The sequence below is a fragment of the Globicephala melas genome, chromosome 2 (assembly GCF_963455315.2).
Source record: "Globicephala melas chromosome 2, mGloMel1.2, whole genome shotgun sequence".
Taxonomy (NCBI): Eukaryota; Metazoa; Chordata; class Mammalia; order Artiodactyla; family Delphinidae; genus Globicephala; species Globicephala melas.
In genome coordinates, this window is record NC_083315.2 from 61,516,836 (window position 1) to 61,533,443 (window position 16,608).

At 37.4% G+C, this 16,608-nt stretch overlaps 1 protein-coding gene across 11 annotated transcripts in view; it reads right to left on the minus strand.

Annotated features, from left to right (window-relative positions):
• Positions 1-16,608, minus strand: part of NEO1 (neogenin 1) — a 242,625-nt gene that overhangs the window by 145,110 nt on the left and 80,907 nt on the right. For all 11 annotated transcript variants that reach the window (XM_060294023.1, XM_060294026.1, XM_060294021.1 and 8 more), the window contains exon 5: positions 4,917-5,053. In XM_060294023.1, coding sequence (XP_060150006.1) covers positions 4,917-5,053 — 137 coding nt within the window. The remainder of the gene's footprint in view (positions 1-4,916; positions 5,054-16,608) is intronic.

Consider the following 16,608-nt stretch of genomic DNA (forward strand, 5'->3'; position numbering starts at 1 on the left):
AGAGCACCTACAGTGTAGGCTTTCCTCGTGGTCTGGGCTTCACACAGCATGGTAGCTAGGTTCTGAGATGGAGATCCCAAGAGGAAGTGTCTGGAAAGCACTAACTTCAAGAGAACCAAGAGGACTCCACATGGCTTTTTATAAGTCTCAGAAGTCATGTGATACCTCTTATTGATTCAAATAGCTCTAAGCCCACTCAGATTCAAGGACAAGGGGTATAATAAACTCCAGCACTCACTAGGAAGACTTCAAAGAATTTGGGGGCTACATTTGAAAACTCCCGTATCTCTTACAGCCTTTTCTGAATGTGTCTCTTCTTATTTGAGTATTCATTCCAAAAGTGCTTTCAGTGTGTATTTTTGTGTAGCAAACCTTCCTAGGTCTTGTACGATGAGAATTTTTACTATGCCTCACATTCTGGGTATATATAAATGCTATGTGAATTCAATGTTCTTTTCCTTTAAACCTTTAAAAAATTACTCCACTGTCCTCTTGAAATCACATCTCTCAAAATCAACACTAGGTGCAATCTAATTCTTGTCCCTTTATAGGTGATCTGCTCTTTGTCACTGGGAGCTTTTAGAAGCTCTTTTTGACTTTGATGTTATCAGCCACTGTAAATGAGTCTAATGGTGAGTGTTTTCTCCTCTCCAGTATTTAGCAGTCATTAAAAGCCCTCTCAATCTTAGGTCTTCCATTAATCTTTAATTTTGAGAAATTTATCTTAATTATTTCTTCAAATATTTCTTTCTCTCTTTTTATTTCAGATCTCCTCTAGGATTCCTATTTATCTGGATACAAGCCCTTCTACATCTAACTTTCACACCCCTTGGCTTTTATTCTATGCATTCTCTCATTTAATGCTATGTTCTTAGAGAGTTTCTCAATGTAATCTTCCAACTCAGGCGTTTGTTCATCAGCTATATATCTTAGACTATTACTCAGTCTACCGTGTTCTTTATCTTCACTACATTTTTCATACCTAATATTTCTACTTGGTTCTGTTTTCACATTTTCTAGTTCTTGCATTATATTGCTAATATCCTTCTTATCTCCTTAAATGTATTTATCATGCTTATTTTAAATTCTTTGTCAATTTTTCCACTAATTCTCCATCAGATGGTATATGTTATTCACTTGGTTGTCTTTCTCTGAGAGCAGCTGTACAATTCTCAGGGGAGTAGTTTGGCTATAAACTAATGTTGTTCTGGTGTACCAGCCACTCTGAGAACATGTATGGTCACCAGGCCCTAACTGCAGGAGGATGAGCCCTGGAGCAAAGAGTCCTAAGGACCTCAGAACTACTGTTTTTTATTCCAATTTGCTGGGCATTCCACAGGTAACTCCTCTGGTCAAGGTTTCATATTTAAATTCTTAGGTAGAAATAGCACCGGCCTCAGAGTCTTCCTAGGTTAAAACCTACCAATCTGGGAGTTTGGAGGCAGTGTGGGGGAAAAAGTTGAAAAGTGATCCCCTAAGGGCAGTCAGGCCATACCAGTTTCATTAATGCCATCAGAGCCCCAGTAGACCTTTTGAATGGACATGGAAGCCTGGGCCATTCCTGTTCATTTCTGCTGTGAAAAGAGTCTCAAGGCAACACCAGCGAGGAAGATAAAATTTAACAGGCTCCTTCCAATCTACTTTCTCGCTGTTACCGCTGGCAGTCCTTCGTCCCAGGCTGCAGCCACAACCCCCACAAACCATCTTTCTTTCACTCATCCATAAACACATACAGGTTCATAGCACCTGAGTCTCCCCATAATTCCCTCTCACTCCTCTAGTTTCTTCAGAGTTGATTTTGGGTGAGGGAGTCAACAGCTAGAATTAGATCGACAGAAAATGGAAACCAGCCTAGAAACTACTTTCTTCATCAAAGGTGTAGCAGTCTTGCTCAATTTCAACCACTCCCAACTCAGTTCAAAGATTTCAGGCAAGCAGATGAATGAAAAGTTAATATTTAATAGAACATCTTACCACCAAAAAAGCTACCTGGGGCATCTAGTTTAGAGAGTAATTCTTTCATGGATAGAGATCTTATGCCATCTCTAGCTTCATACCTTTGAAAACACCTTTTGGCTATTTTTTCTAACTTTTCATCACCATAGACTTATAAAGCATTCGGTGTAAACTTCTGGGTGAAATAAAAAACAACCAAAACTCTTCTATTGGTCTGCTCACTAAGATTTTTGACCTTGAGATATTTTTAAGCACCAGAGTTCCCCAGCCATCTAATGAAAATCAAAATCATGGCAGGCACTCTAAAACACATATGCACAACTATTAGCCTCAAGCCAATATGAAACTATGTTAGATACAGAGAAGTTAGCAGATAGGCTGCTATTTCAATAGTAGGCAAAAATGGAAGGACCTAACATAGAACCTTAGACATTCTCCCCAATTGAGGTTGGGGAGGAAAAGAAAGAGTTGGTGGACTATTGATAAGACTTGGTAAGTAAATGAATTTGGCTGCCCCCTAAAATAAGGTTATCAAAAAAGCTAGTTCAACCTTAAATTGTATTGTAGAATACAATATCTAGTACCAAGGAGGTGATGTTTTTGCTCTGTTCTGTACTGATGAGATGGTATCAGTAATACTTTTCAGTACTGAGCACCACACCACATTCTCTGAAGGTCAAAATCTTTTAAATTTTTGCCAGTATGATGGTGGGGAAAATGGTATCTTTTAAATTTGTATCTTTCTGACTGCTAGTAAAATTGACTATCTACTGATGAAGAAATGCAAACAGCTAATAAACTCCTGTGAATTGCCTGTTGGCAGTCTTTATCAGCTTTCTTTAGGTTATTTCTTTTTAAAAAATCTCTTTCTGAAAGGTCTCTTTATTTTAATGATTCTGACCCTTTCTCAGTTATGTGTTGCAAATATTTTCTCCCAATATATCATCTGCACAGGGTCTTTCTATAACTTTTTAAAAAATGTGTATGTTGTCAGAATTTGTTGGGTTTTGCTTGACATGCCATTTCTCTTTTTCCTAAGACAGTCTCTCCCATCAGAGATAATTCAAACGCTATCCCATATATTCTTCACCTTTTCACATTTAGACCTTTGAAATGAAGTAGAGATCCAACTTTATTTCCTTCCACTTAAAAGTCTTTTGTACCAATACCCTTTAATAAATAAAACACTTTTCCCCTCTGAATTGAAGTACCACTTTGATAATATTTTAAAGTTCCATAATTACTTGTATCAGCTAGATTTTATTCCTTTCTATTGTCTAGGCTATTCTTGGGCCAATGCCATGCTGTTTTGATTGGAGAAGGTTATTTAATTTTAATATCTGGGTTTCTTCACTCTTATTCTTTTCTCAGTTTTCTAGAATGTATTCACTTAAAGGGCACTTTCTTAAGGCACAGATGATAAGATGGAACAGGATACAAAGTACCAGATGTATGTGTTATCCTGTAACTAAAAACTGCAGTTAATTAAGCTAACAGACAGAGTCTTAATTAGATTCCATACAATGAATAAAAACAAAGAGCAGAAATTAATTGCATGGACAAATGTAACTAATACATATGGCAGACACTACGCCTCCCATTTGAGGCTAATAACAAGGTACTTTACTTTGGAGGAAACTGAGGCACAGGTAGAAAAATGGAGAGAGCATCAAGCCAAGAACCTGACTAACGAAAAAAACAAAAAGAGAAAACATCCACCAAGGGAGGCATGGAAGTTCACTAATATTTTACTTGTCCAGTTCCAATTACATAGAGGTAAAGAAATCAGTCATTCTACCACTGGTCTAATCCTACTTACTATGTAGCCAGAGCAATGGTTGAGCTCAAGTGAGGTAACAGTTATATGAACTCTAAGGCCTGCACTTTTGATTTGCAGAGATTATGAATCCATTCACAAATAGCAATACAGAAAATAAACATTCTATGCCTCTGCCAGCACAGAACCCCAATGTGCTCCCCAATTCCTATCAAACAGAGTAGGAATGTGACTACTTTCCACTCTGAAACCCACAAAATGTACCAAGAGAAAGAAACCTTCATATAAAATATGAGATCACCCCAAACCATGTATCAGGAAGTAGTCTATCAAATACAATACACTTTGAGACAACCTGATAATGAATATCATAAGTTAATATATACCTCTACATATCCAAGCAGTGTTGGATTTCCCTAAAAGTAACAGAGAAGACCTTAAAGATTTTTATTTGAAACAAAGACAGATTTGCAGACAATTCATAGGAGAGAGAGCAAATGTTCCTCTGAGGGTACACTTCCATATGGAGGAAAAACAAGGGAGATGGGGAGATTATGTGTACATGCCATGGTCATTTTCTTTGACTTCCAAATCAGAGAACCTATAAGGGAGATGCTGCAATGGTCAGCATTAGTTGCAAAGAAAGAAATCATCAAATCAAACAGGTTGTTATGTTGAGAGCCACACTGCGCTCCTTCCTAGGTGATCTATTCACCCTAAAGGAGGGAACACCAATGCTTAGGATATGTGGTTCTGGGTCAGAGAAAGAGAAAGCATTTTTGAGATAAGAAAAGTGAACTGAACCTTCCAGATGCCATAGATCACACCCTTCCCTACCCTACACTACAGATAATAACAACAATAACTAACTTTGAGCTTTTACCATATTCTAGTCACTATTCTGGGAGTTTTACAAGCATTACTCTTCTAGTCCTGAAAACAACTCCAATGAGGTAAGTACTCTCATTAAATCTCCACTTTACAGATGAGAAAAATGAAGCTCAGAGAAGTAAATTTCCTATAGTTATATAGCTAGGAAGTGTAAGACCCAGCGTTTGAACTCAAGTAGCCCATTTACTTTTAACTATTATGGTGTATTGCCTCTTCCACATTAACTTTTAACAATTACAAACCCATAAAGTACACAGGCTTTTTAAAATTTATAAAGGAAACATTTGCATACCTTGTACTGTAAGCTCTGCTTGAGCTTCAATGGTCTCATTTCCATTATCAGCTATACAAAAGTAAGTGCCAGCATCATCCTCGGTGATGTCACTGATCTCCAGACTACCACCTGCCAGCAGTACCAATCTTTCAGAGCTGCATTAAAACATATTGATACAATTCAGAACCAGGAAAATAACACCTGAAAAGCATTCCACATAAAACAGATAAAACACTTAGACAGTATTATTTATACAGCTATAGATGGACTGAGACCAACATAAAATATCAGAATTTAATTTACTCCAATTTGCTTTGCTCATATTTCACATGCATAAATATCACAAATACAAATCAAAATGTTACAATGAATTATCTCCGACACTTTAATTATTCCCAAAGGGATACCATTTTTGTGACCAATTCCACTCCCCACAATCCGTCTCTGCTTCTTTACTCTGCCCAGTTTTTTTTTTTTTTTGCAAATTACGTAATTTTCAAGTCTGGTATCAATCTGAGAGTCACACCACCACACCTATGCTATACTCAAATGACTAACAGAGAGGGCAAACGTCAGATCAGAAACAGTAAGTCATGGGGTCACAGTGCCTACTGAAAGTTTCCGACAGTGGCTTGGCTAGGAAAGGGAGGAAAAGAGGAAGGGAAGGGAGAGAGAACAGTTGCCAGAGAGCAGCTTCCTGGGTGTGGTAGCTGGGCATGAACCAGCCACCATCACGCTATCATCAACAAGGATGCTGATCATTACTAACCCATCTCAGAATGTCTTAAGTCTATTTAAGGAAAATATATATTTTTTATTTTTGTACAGGTAAAGTATTTTTATAAAGGAATTTTGCTATATGTAACACTGAGATGTATTATATATTATTTGAAGTTATCCTTGGAAAGGAAAATAACTACCAGAAGAAAATCTCATTTCCTCTCCCCACTCCCTCCTTCCCTTTTTCTCTCCCTCAAACAGAATACTTAAAAAGAAAGCCAAATGATCCTATAACATCAAGGAAGAAATCACAAACTAACATTCTGATGAAATTTTTATAAAGTGAATAAGTTTAGTTAAATTTGGAGATTTTAGAGAATTACAATTTTATTTTTACTTTGAGGTTCTACATCTAACTGACTTTCACAGGCAGATTTCTCTCTCAAATCTTAATATTGTTATATTTCCTGTCTGTAACTATGCTCAACAAAAAAGTTTTGATTACAATTTGGCTTTTCATATGGAATTCTTTTTTTTTTTTTTTTTTTTGCGGTACGCGGGCCTCTCCCGTTGTGGAGCACAGGCTCCGGATGCACCGGCTCAGTGGCCATGGCTCACGGGCCTAGCCGCTCCGCGGCATGTGGGATCTTCCCGGACCAGGGCACGAACCCGTGTCCCCTGCATCAGCAGGCGGACTCTCAACCACTGCGCCACCAGGGAAGCCCCATATGGAATTCTTGACACGGAAAAAAGTCAGAGGAAACGACGACTATTCAGTCTGTGCCACACTTAATAATTCTCATTGTAAGTAAAGTACTATCTTGGTCTAAGTTTCAGTACACTGTGGGTTTGGGTAGTCTTTCTAAATCTGATAGGCAAGATTAAGTTTCTGGACAAAGAAAGGAAAACCAGAATCAGATTTGGTGACTTCTCTAAGAAATACCCTGCAAGATCAAGACTAAACTTCATCAAGTGGTCTTCCAATGTGAACTATCTTAATTATACCCTCAAATTACAACTTTATGTGATAGAGAAGCAAGACAACATATAATGGAAGAAAGCAAGAATGACTGGGATAAAAGAAACAGAGATAAGACAGGGTGTGGGTGCCTCACAAAATAAATTTACAAAAATTAATATCCTATATATTACTCTTGGACAAAATCACAACTAAGTTTCATAAATGGAAAGCAAGGTTCACAAAAGGGAAACTAGCACTACACACACATGATACCCAGCTGAGAGGAACACAATTTGAAACACTGGCTGGTATGGTACTTTTGAAATTGAGGTACAGCAATTTATATCTAATACTTACACTAAAAAATATTCCTGATACTGCTATGCCTCATGTTTGCCATAACTGAGTACAAGTACCGGAGAAGTCAATCCTTCTTAATGGAGCTTACTTTACTTTCCTTAAAAGAAGGCTGGGAGGAAAAACGTCCACTAGCTTATCAGAATTCACTTAACTTGTTCACCTAACATATGGTGGCTTATAGTAAAATGGCAATCAAGCTTTTACAGCTCCAAAATTCAAAAATGCAGGCAACAGAAACAATGAGTGAAAAAGCATTCATGGTCAACGGACCCAAATCAAGTGTTGCTGGACACAGGAGTGTATGTATATATGTGTCTCTGAGTAGCCGGGGGTCAGCTGAGGAGAGCTTGGTGTGCTGAAGCAGGGGTCCCCAACCCCGGGCCACAGACCAGAACCGGGACCGGTACCAGTCCGCCGCCTGTTAGGAACCGGGCCGCACAGCAGGAGGTGAGGGGCGGGTGAGCAAGCAAAGCTTCATCTGCTGCTTCCCATCGCTGGCATTACCCCCTGAACCATCCCCTCCTTTGCTTGCATTACCCCTGAACCATCCCCCCACCCCGCCCTCCCTGGTCCGTGGAAAAAATTTTTTCCACAAAACCAGTCCCCTGGTGCCAAAAAGGTTGGGGACCGCTGTGCTAAGGAGACATTTCTTTAGCAAAAGGGAAAGGCTTTTGAGCAGATCAATAACAAGATCAGATTTAGTGAGGAAACAAGAGAAGTGAGGAGTGGGGAAAAGACTAGAAGTTGTAAAGTTAGTGTAATGGTTCAGAATTAAAGAGGATGAATTATGGCAGTAACAAGAGGGGTAAAGAGAAGGCATAAAGTAATGACCACTCTTAAGAAGCTGGATGATAAAGTTAAGGAGAGGGATTTATCATTCATTTAACAATTCTTTATTGGTGTGCCTATATATGTCAGGTAGCAGCTGGGATACTGCAGTGAACAAAAACAAAATCAGTACTGTCATGCAACTGAGTGGGAAAGATAGACATAAAAAATGGTAATTCTACAAAATGGTATACCAAAAGAACTTGCCAGGAAGTTAGAAATAGACATTTCGCTGGAGAGAATGGAAAACAATAATACCGAGAGCACAAAAGGACTTCTTACACACCCTCTTCCTCTAAAACAGCAGGAAAGGAAGGGTAGGTGAAAGCTAATCTTACATGCTCTCATTTTTTTTTCTTTAAACTTTTTATTTGAACTGTAGATTCACATGCAGTACTAAGAAATAATACAAAGAGATCTCATGTACCCTTTACCTAGTTTCCCTCAACAGTAATATCTAGTAAAACTACAACCAGGAGACTGACATTTCCACCACAAGGATCCCTCATATTGTCCTTTTACATACAGCCACACCCACTTCCCTCCCTCTACCACCTCCCTCATTAACCCCTGGCAATCACTAATCTGTTCTCCATTTCAATAATTCTGTCATTTCAAGAAGAATGTTACGTAAATAGTCATACAATATGTAACCTCTGGGGATTGGCTTTTTTTCACTCAGTATAATTCTCTGGAGATTCATCCAGATTGTTGCAATTATCATTCCTTTTATTGCTTAAGAGTAATTCCATAGTATGGATAGACATCGCTTGTTTAACCATTCACTCAATGAAGGACATCTGGGTTGTTTCTAGTTTGGGGCTATTATGAATAAAGCTGCTATATACATACATGTATAGGTTTCTGTGTGAACATAAGTTCATTTATACGGGATAAATGCCCAAGAATGTAAAATGTTAGGTCATATGGCAGTTGCAACATATTTTTTCAGAAACTGCCAAACAGGTTTTCAGAGTGGCTGTACCATTTCACATTCCTACCAGCAATGTCAGAGTGATCTCGTTTCTCCACATATTTGACAGCATTTGGTACTGTCACTTTAAAAAAATTTTAGGTATTCTGATAGGTATGTAGTGATATCTTGTGGTCTTAATTTGCAGTTCCTTAATGGCTAATGATGTTAAAACAACTTTTCTTGTGCTTATTTGCCATCTGTACATCTTCTTTGGTGAACCACCTATCCATACCTTCTGCCCATGTTCTAGTTAAATTATATGCTTTTTTTTAATACTGAGTTTTGAGATATCTTTACACATTGTAGATAATATTCCTTTGTTAGAGATGTGGTTTGCAAATATCTTCTCCACTCTGTAGCTTATCTTTTCATCCTCTTAACAGGGTCTTTCACAGAGCAAAACGTTTTAATTTTGATGAAATCCAGTTTCAATTTTTCCTTTTATAGATTGTGCTTTTGGTGTAAAATCTAAAAACTCTTTGCCTAGGCCTTGATCCTGATTTTCTCTTATGTTTCTTTTCTAAAATTTCATGTTGCATATTTTACATTTAGGTAATGATCTATTCTGAGTTAATTTTTTACATAACGTATGAGACTCAGCTTGAAGTTCAGGTTTTTGTCTATGGATGGGTGTCCAGTTATTCTAGTAGCATTTGTTGAAAAGGCTACTTTTCCTCCACTGAATTGCTTTTGCATCTTTGTCAAAAATTAGTTGGGAATTTTTGTATGGATCTATATCTGGATTCTCTATTTCATCCCACTGATATATCAGTCTATCTTTCCATCAACACCATATAGTCTTTTTTACTGTAGATACATAGTAAGTCTTAAAATCAAATAGACTGATTCTTCCCACTTTAAAAAAAAAACTTTTAACTACTCTAGTTCCTTTGCTTTTCCATATAAATTTTAGAATAATTTTATCTATATTTACAAAAAATCTTATTGGGATTTTGACAAGAATTGAGTTAACCTGTATATAAATTTGAAGAGAACTGACGTTTTTACTATGCTGAGTCTTCTAATCCATGGACACGGTATGTCTCTCCATTTATTTAGCTCTTCTTTGATTTCTTTCATTAGCATTTTATAGTTTTTAGTATGCAAATTTAACAAGTTTTGTTAATTTACACTTAAGATGTGAGTGACTGCAAATGCTACTGTATTTGCAATTTGTGTTCACATGTTCATTGCTAGAATACAGAAATACAACTGATTTTTATGTTTATCTTGTATCTTGTGACATTACTCAACTCACTTCTTAGTTGTAAGTTTTGTGGATTCCTTAGGATTTTCTACATAAACATATCTGCATATAGGGACATATATGCATATATGCCTTCCTTTCTGATCTATATACCTTTTTTTGGTCTTATTGAACTGGTTAGAACTTCTAGCACTGTGATGGTGAACTTCCTTAACTGGTTCCTCATCTTGATGGGGAAGTACTGTTGTTTGCCATTAAGTATAATGTTAGTTGTAGGTTTCTGTAGATGCTCTGAAGTTATTTTTCTAAGGGTTTTTTTTTTTTTAACATAATGAATGGGTGTTGAATTTTGTCAGCAGCTTTTTCTCCACTGATTAATCTGATCAGGTTTAGGTTTTTCTTTTTTTTCTTTAATTCTGGTGGATTGTACTGATTAATTCGGGGATACTAAGTCAGCCTTGCATCCCTGGAACAAACCACACTTATAGAACATATAACTTTTTATTTATTGCTGAATTCTATTTGCTAATATTTTGTTAAGAATTTTTATGTTCATATTCACAGGGGATACTAGTCTGTTGTGTTCCCTTTTTGTACTATCTTTCTCTGGTTTTGTTAACAGGGTAATAGCTTCAATTCCTTCTCTTCTATTTTCTGGAAAGATTGTGTAGAATTGGTTTTAATTCTTTAAACACTGGTAGAATTCTCCAATAAAACTATCTGGACTTGCAGACTTTTGGGGGGGGTTAAAATTACAAATTTAATCTACTTAAGAGTAAGAGGGTTACTCAATTTATCTATTTCACATTGGGTTAGATGTGGTAGTTTGTGTTTTAGAGGATATGGTTTGTCTAAGTCATCAAACTTACATGATGTATAGTTGTGTATAGTATTCCCTTATTATCCTTTTGATGTTTGCAGGGTCTGTAGTGGCATTCCTGGTTCAGTCCTAATACTGATCATTTGTGTCTTCTCCCTTTTTTTTCCAGTTCACTGATTCTTTCCTCTGTCCCATCAGTCTCTTGCTAAGCTCATCTATTGAGTTTTTCTTTATTTTGGTTATTGTCTTTGTTCAAAATTTTCCATTTAGTTCTCCTTTAAGTCTTCTCTTTCTTTTTGAAGAGACTTTCTATTTATCTGCTGAGATACTCTATTTTTCCATTTGTTTCATGTGTGTTCATAATTCCCTGTTGAAGCATTTTAATGATGACTGTGTTAAAAATCTTTTTAAAATATATCTTTATTGGAGTATAAATGCTTTACAATGTTGTGTTAGTTTCTGTTGTACAACAAAGTGAATCAGCTATATGTATACATATATCCCCATAACCCCCTCCCTTGAGCCTCCCTCCCACCCTCCCTATCACACCCCTCTAGATCATCACAAAGCATCAAGCTGATCTCCCTGTGCTATGCAGCAGCTTCCCACTAGCCATCCATTTCACATTTGATAGTGTATATATGTCAATGCTACTCTCTCAGTTCATCCCAGCTTCCCCCCCGCCCCCCATCCCAGGTCCTCAAGTCCGTTTCTACATCTGCATCTTTATTCCTGCCCTGCAACTAGGTTCATCAATACCGTTTTTTTAGATTCCATATATGTGCGTTAGCATACAGTATTTGGTTTTATCTTTCTGACTTACTTCACTCTGTATCTGTATGACAGACTCTAGGTCCATCCACCTCATTACAAATAATTCAATTTCGTTCCTTTTTATGGCTGAGTAATATTCCATTGTATATATATGTTCCACATCATCTTTATCCATTCATCTGTCGATGGACATGCTTCCATGTCCTGGCTATTGTAAACAGTGCTGCAATGAACACTGTGGTACATGTAATTCTTTGAATTATGGTATATGCCCAGTAGTGGGATCGCCCGGTCATATGGTAGTTCTATTTTTAGTTTTTTAAGGAACCTCCATACTGTTCTCCATAGTGGCTGTATCAATTTACATTCCCACCAACAGTGCAAGAGGGTTTCCTTTTCTCTGCACCCTACCCAGCGTTTACTGCTTGCAGATTTTTTGATGATGGCCATTCTGACCGGTGTGAGGTGATACCTCATTGTAGTTTTGATTTGCATTTCTCTAATGATTATTGATGTTTAGCATCTTTTCATGTGTTTGTTGGCAACTGTATGCCTACTTTGGAGAAATGTTTCTTTAGGTCTTCTGCCCATTTTTGGATTGGGTTGTTTCTGCGATACTGAGCTGCATGAGTTGCTTGTACGTTTCGGAGATTAATCCTTTGTTGTTTCATTTGCAATATCTTCTCCCATTCTGAGGGTTGTCTTTTTGTCTTGTTTATGGTTTCCTTTGCTGTGCAAAAGCTTTTAAATTTTATTAAGTCCCATTTGTTTTTGTTTTTATTTCCGTTACTCTAGGAAGTGGGTCAAAAAAGATCTTGCTGTGGTTTATGTCAAAGAGTGTTCTGCCTACGATTTCCTCTAAGAGTTTGATAGTGTCTGGCCGTACATTTCGGTCTTTAATCCATTTTGAGTTTATTTTTGTGTATGGTGTTAGGAAGTGTTCTAATTTCATTCTCTTACATGTAGCTGTCCAGTTTTCCCAGCACCACTTATGGAAGAGGCTGCCATTTCTCTATTGTATATTCTTGCCTCCTTTGTCAAAGATAAGGTGACCATATGTGTGTGGGTTTGTCTCTGGGTTTTCGATCTTGTTCCACTGATCTATATTTCTGTTTCTGTGCCAGTACCATACTGTCTTGATTACTGTAGCTTTGTAGTACAGTCTGAAGTCAGCGAGTCCGATTCCTCCAGCTCCATTTTTCTTTCTCAACGTTGCTTTGGCTATCCGTGGTCTTTTGTGTTTCCATATGAATTGTAAAATTTTTTGTTCTAGTTCTGTGAAAAATGCCATCAGTAATTTGATAGGGATTGCAATGAATCTGTAGATTGCTTTGGGTAGTGTAGTCATTTTCCCAATGTTGATTCTTCCAATCCAAGGACATGGTATATCTTTCCATCTGTTTGTATCATCTTTGATTTCTTTCATCAGTGTCTTATAGTTTTCTGCATACAGGTCTTTTGCCTCCTCTAAGATCAGGAACAAATACAAGGGTGCCCACTCTCACCACTATTATTTGACATAGTTTTGGAAGTTTTAGCCACAGCAATCAGAGAAGAAAAAGAGACAAAGGAAATCCAAATTGGAAAAGAAGTAAGACTGTCAGTGTTTGCAGATAACATGATACTATACATAGAAAATCCTAAAGATGCCACCAGAAAACTACTAGAGCTAATCAATGAATGTAGCAGGATATAAAATTAATGCACAGAAATTTCTTGCATTCCTATACACTAACAATGAAAAATAAGAAAGAGAAATTAAGGAAACACAGCCATTTATCACTGCAACAAAAAGAATAATATAGCTAGGAATAAACCTACCTAAGGGTGCTTTAAAAATCTCTGTCAGGTAATTCAAAGACCTGTCATCTCAGTGTTGGCTTCAATTGACTGTCTTTTCTCTTTTGAGGTTTTCCTTGTTCTTGGTATGAATGGGTGATTTTCAACTGAAATCTGGATATTTGGGGCATCATATTATAAGACTCTGGATCTTACTAAACCTTTTGTTTTCAGCTGGCTTCTTCTGACACCCAGAGGAAAGGGGAGCTGCCACCTCATTATGTCAGGTGGAGGTAGAAGTCCAGGTTCTACACTCAGTCTCCACTGATACCTGAGGGGGAAGTGGGGACTCCTCTTTACCCCTTAGCAGGGTTGGGAGTTCTGGCTCCTCACCAGGCTTCCACTGATACTGCCCCCCTGGCTGGGTGCAGTAACAGTAACTCATTACTGTTCCCCACATGGCATCCAATGATACCATGAAGAGAGGGTGTCAATGCTACATGGTGCTGAAAGTCCTGACGCTCTACAGGACTCCTCTGATACCACTCCAGTGGAAAAGGGAAGTTGGGAAGGAGTGTCTCTTATTGCCAGGTGGGATAAAAGTCCAGGCTCCCCGTGTATCTCCACTGATACAGCAGGGGTGGGGGCCTCAATACTTCCCAGTTGGGATGAAAATCTTGGCTCTCTACTTAGCCTCTGACACCATATAGCAGGGAGGATGGGAGACCTCATTACAACCTGGTGAGGGTGGAAGTCTAGGCCTCCCACTTGGCCTTTGCTGGCATGGGAGAGGATGGGGCCACAGTTTCTTATGTGGTGTATGGCTGGAGTAGGAGTGATTATAGTCTAACAGTTTTTATCTTGCCAGGCTGCCTCTTTCCTGGTCTTTTGGCTAGAGAGAGCACACTTTTGGTAGAGCTTTTCTTTTTACGCCTAGTGGTGTTTCCAAGTTATCAGCTTCTTCAGCTCAAGCTGGGACATACGAGGCAAAAACAAAAACCAGGGAACACACCATCATGGTGTTCCTTCGGTCTAAAAGCCCCTAGCCAGTCAATCTTCCTCTCTCCATCTTTCAGAGTCTTCTTATGTTTGTTTTACATATAATGGCTAGAGTTTTTAGTTGTAATTAGCAGGAAGAATACAGAAAAATACTACTCAATCTTCCCAGAAATGGAAGTCCTCTACTTGTTTTTTAAATACTCTAATTTTTCTACTATTGTCAACTGTAATAACATTAAGCATCTTTATAACTATAACCTGTTCTTTTGCAGCTGGGTTCTAATCTATCATTCCACTAAAACATAACATTATTTAATTACTAAATTACATTTTGCTGTCAGTCACCTTGCACTTTGCCGTCTGTATTTTCTAAATTCTCCCCCTTTCAAATAAAACTACTCAATGAATGGGATACATTTCCACCACCACCTCCACTTCAATACCTATGTTTGGTTTGGATTGGAACAAATCTGATCAAAAGATTAAGTAAATATATCAATTCTTAAGACATTTATAAAAGCCATGGAAATGTTTTAAAGTATTCATTTTCAAAGAGGTCTTAAAATTAATGATAGAGAAGGATGTCCAATAATTTAAGTTTTTTTTACTAGACCCAGCCCAGTTACTACCTGGATTTCTAGCCACTTTTTTCTTTCAATTTCTAAATTTCTTTCTAATTTGAAGTCTAAACAATTTATTAACTAAGGTCCATCTATATATCTCATAAGGCCCTGGGAGAAACAGATATTTTGAGTAATTACCTGCATCTAACCTGAAGCACTCTTGTGTTCCATTCATCTACTTACATTTTCCTATACTACATTCAGATATTCAACCAAAATATACTGGTCACCACTATCCTTACCCAATTATACGCCAAGCACTGTGCCAGGGTCTGGAAACATCAATGTGAACAACACCAACAGTATCCTGCTCTTATATTCTTCTGAAGCTTCCTGAGACAGTGATATATCAAAGCAATGCTTCTCAGACTTTTCTACCATATAACGCAAGTATTCAGAAGCCTACAGAACTCAAGGTTGGAAACAGTCTACTCAATCTTATGTCTCCTATTTATCCTTAAAATTCAGAGTAATATTACTAGGAAATTACTAAATTTGCCTTAATTTTCTTCATAGCACTTATCATAAACTAAAATTGCATATGTTCATATGATTATTGCCTGACTCTTCAGCACTGGAATACAAGCTCCGTGAGAGCAAAAACCTCTATTTGGTTCACTACTCTATTCCCTGCTAGAATAGGGCCTAACGTAATCAGCATTCAATAAATATTTGTTGAATAATTACTGTATAAACAAATGAGAATCACAGAAATTCTCACTTTTATTTCTTACTTAAGAAATCAAACTCTTATATCATTATTTATCTTCAGAATGTACTTCTATAATTATGAAATATAAAAGTTTTAAAAATAACCTAGCTCAGCTTTCCCATTCCTGATACTTTGTTCTAACATGCAGCCAATTAAAATTTCTACTCTAAGAGCTTGAAATTTGTATCCCCTATTTTAAGGTTCCTTATGTTTCAGGTAGCGTAAGTTTAAAATAATTCCCTTGAAGTCTTAGAAATTCTTTGCATAATATTTAGCTGGGAAAAAGAGTGGGGAAAAAAGGAAGTAAAATACAGGCAGAAGTTGGTGACTGCATAGGTGTTCAGCAAGAAATCAGATGATACTGAAGATGATACTATCAGTTTTGCTAATGGAACAAGTGAGGAACAATCTGATTGTATTCTAGCATCCCCACTGATCAGTAAAGGTTGATCACTAAGCTGACTAGTCAGGTATCCCCTTCCATGTCTTGTTTACTGAACGACACAAATTAAGATTATCTGCTTACTTTGAATTACTCAACTGCGAAGCTCTATACTTGCTCTGTCCAAATCAATAGCCACTAGCCACATGTGGCTACTGACACTTGAAATGTGGCCAGACTGACTCAGGAACAGAATTCTAATTTTATTTAATTTTTATTTAAATGTAAAAGTTGAAGCAGCATTAAACACAAACTTCACTGTTTTGGTAGAACTAAATTTCCCTTTCACCTGTACACTGCATAAATTAGTATATTTAGTAGTGCGTGTATACTAGAAATTTTAATATTATATATGTATGTGGCTTACATCACACTTCTATTGGAAAGCACTGCTCTAGGACATTGGTTCTCAACTGGGGACAATTTTGTTCCCCAAGAGACATCTGGCAACATCTAGAAACATTTTTGGTTGTCACAGCTTGGGAGTGCTACTGCATCTCATGGGCAAA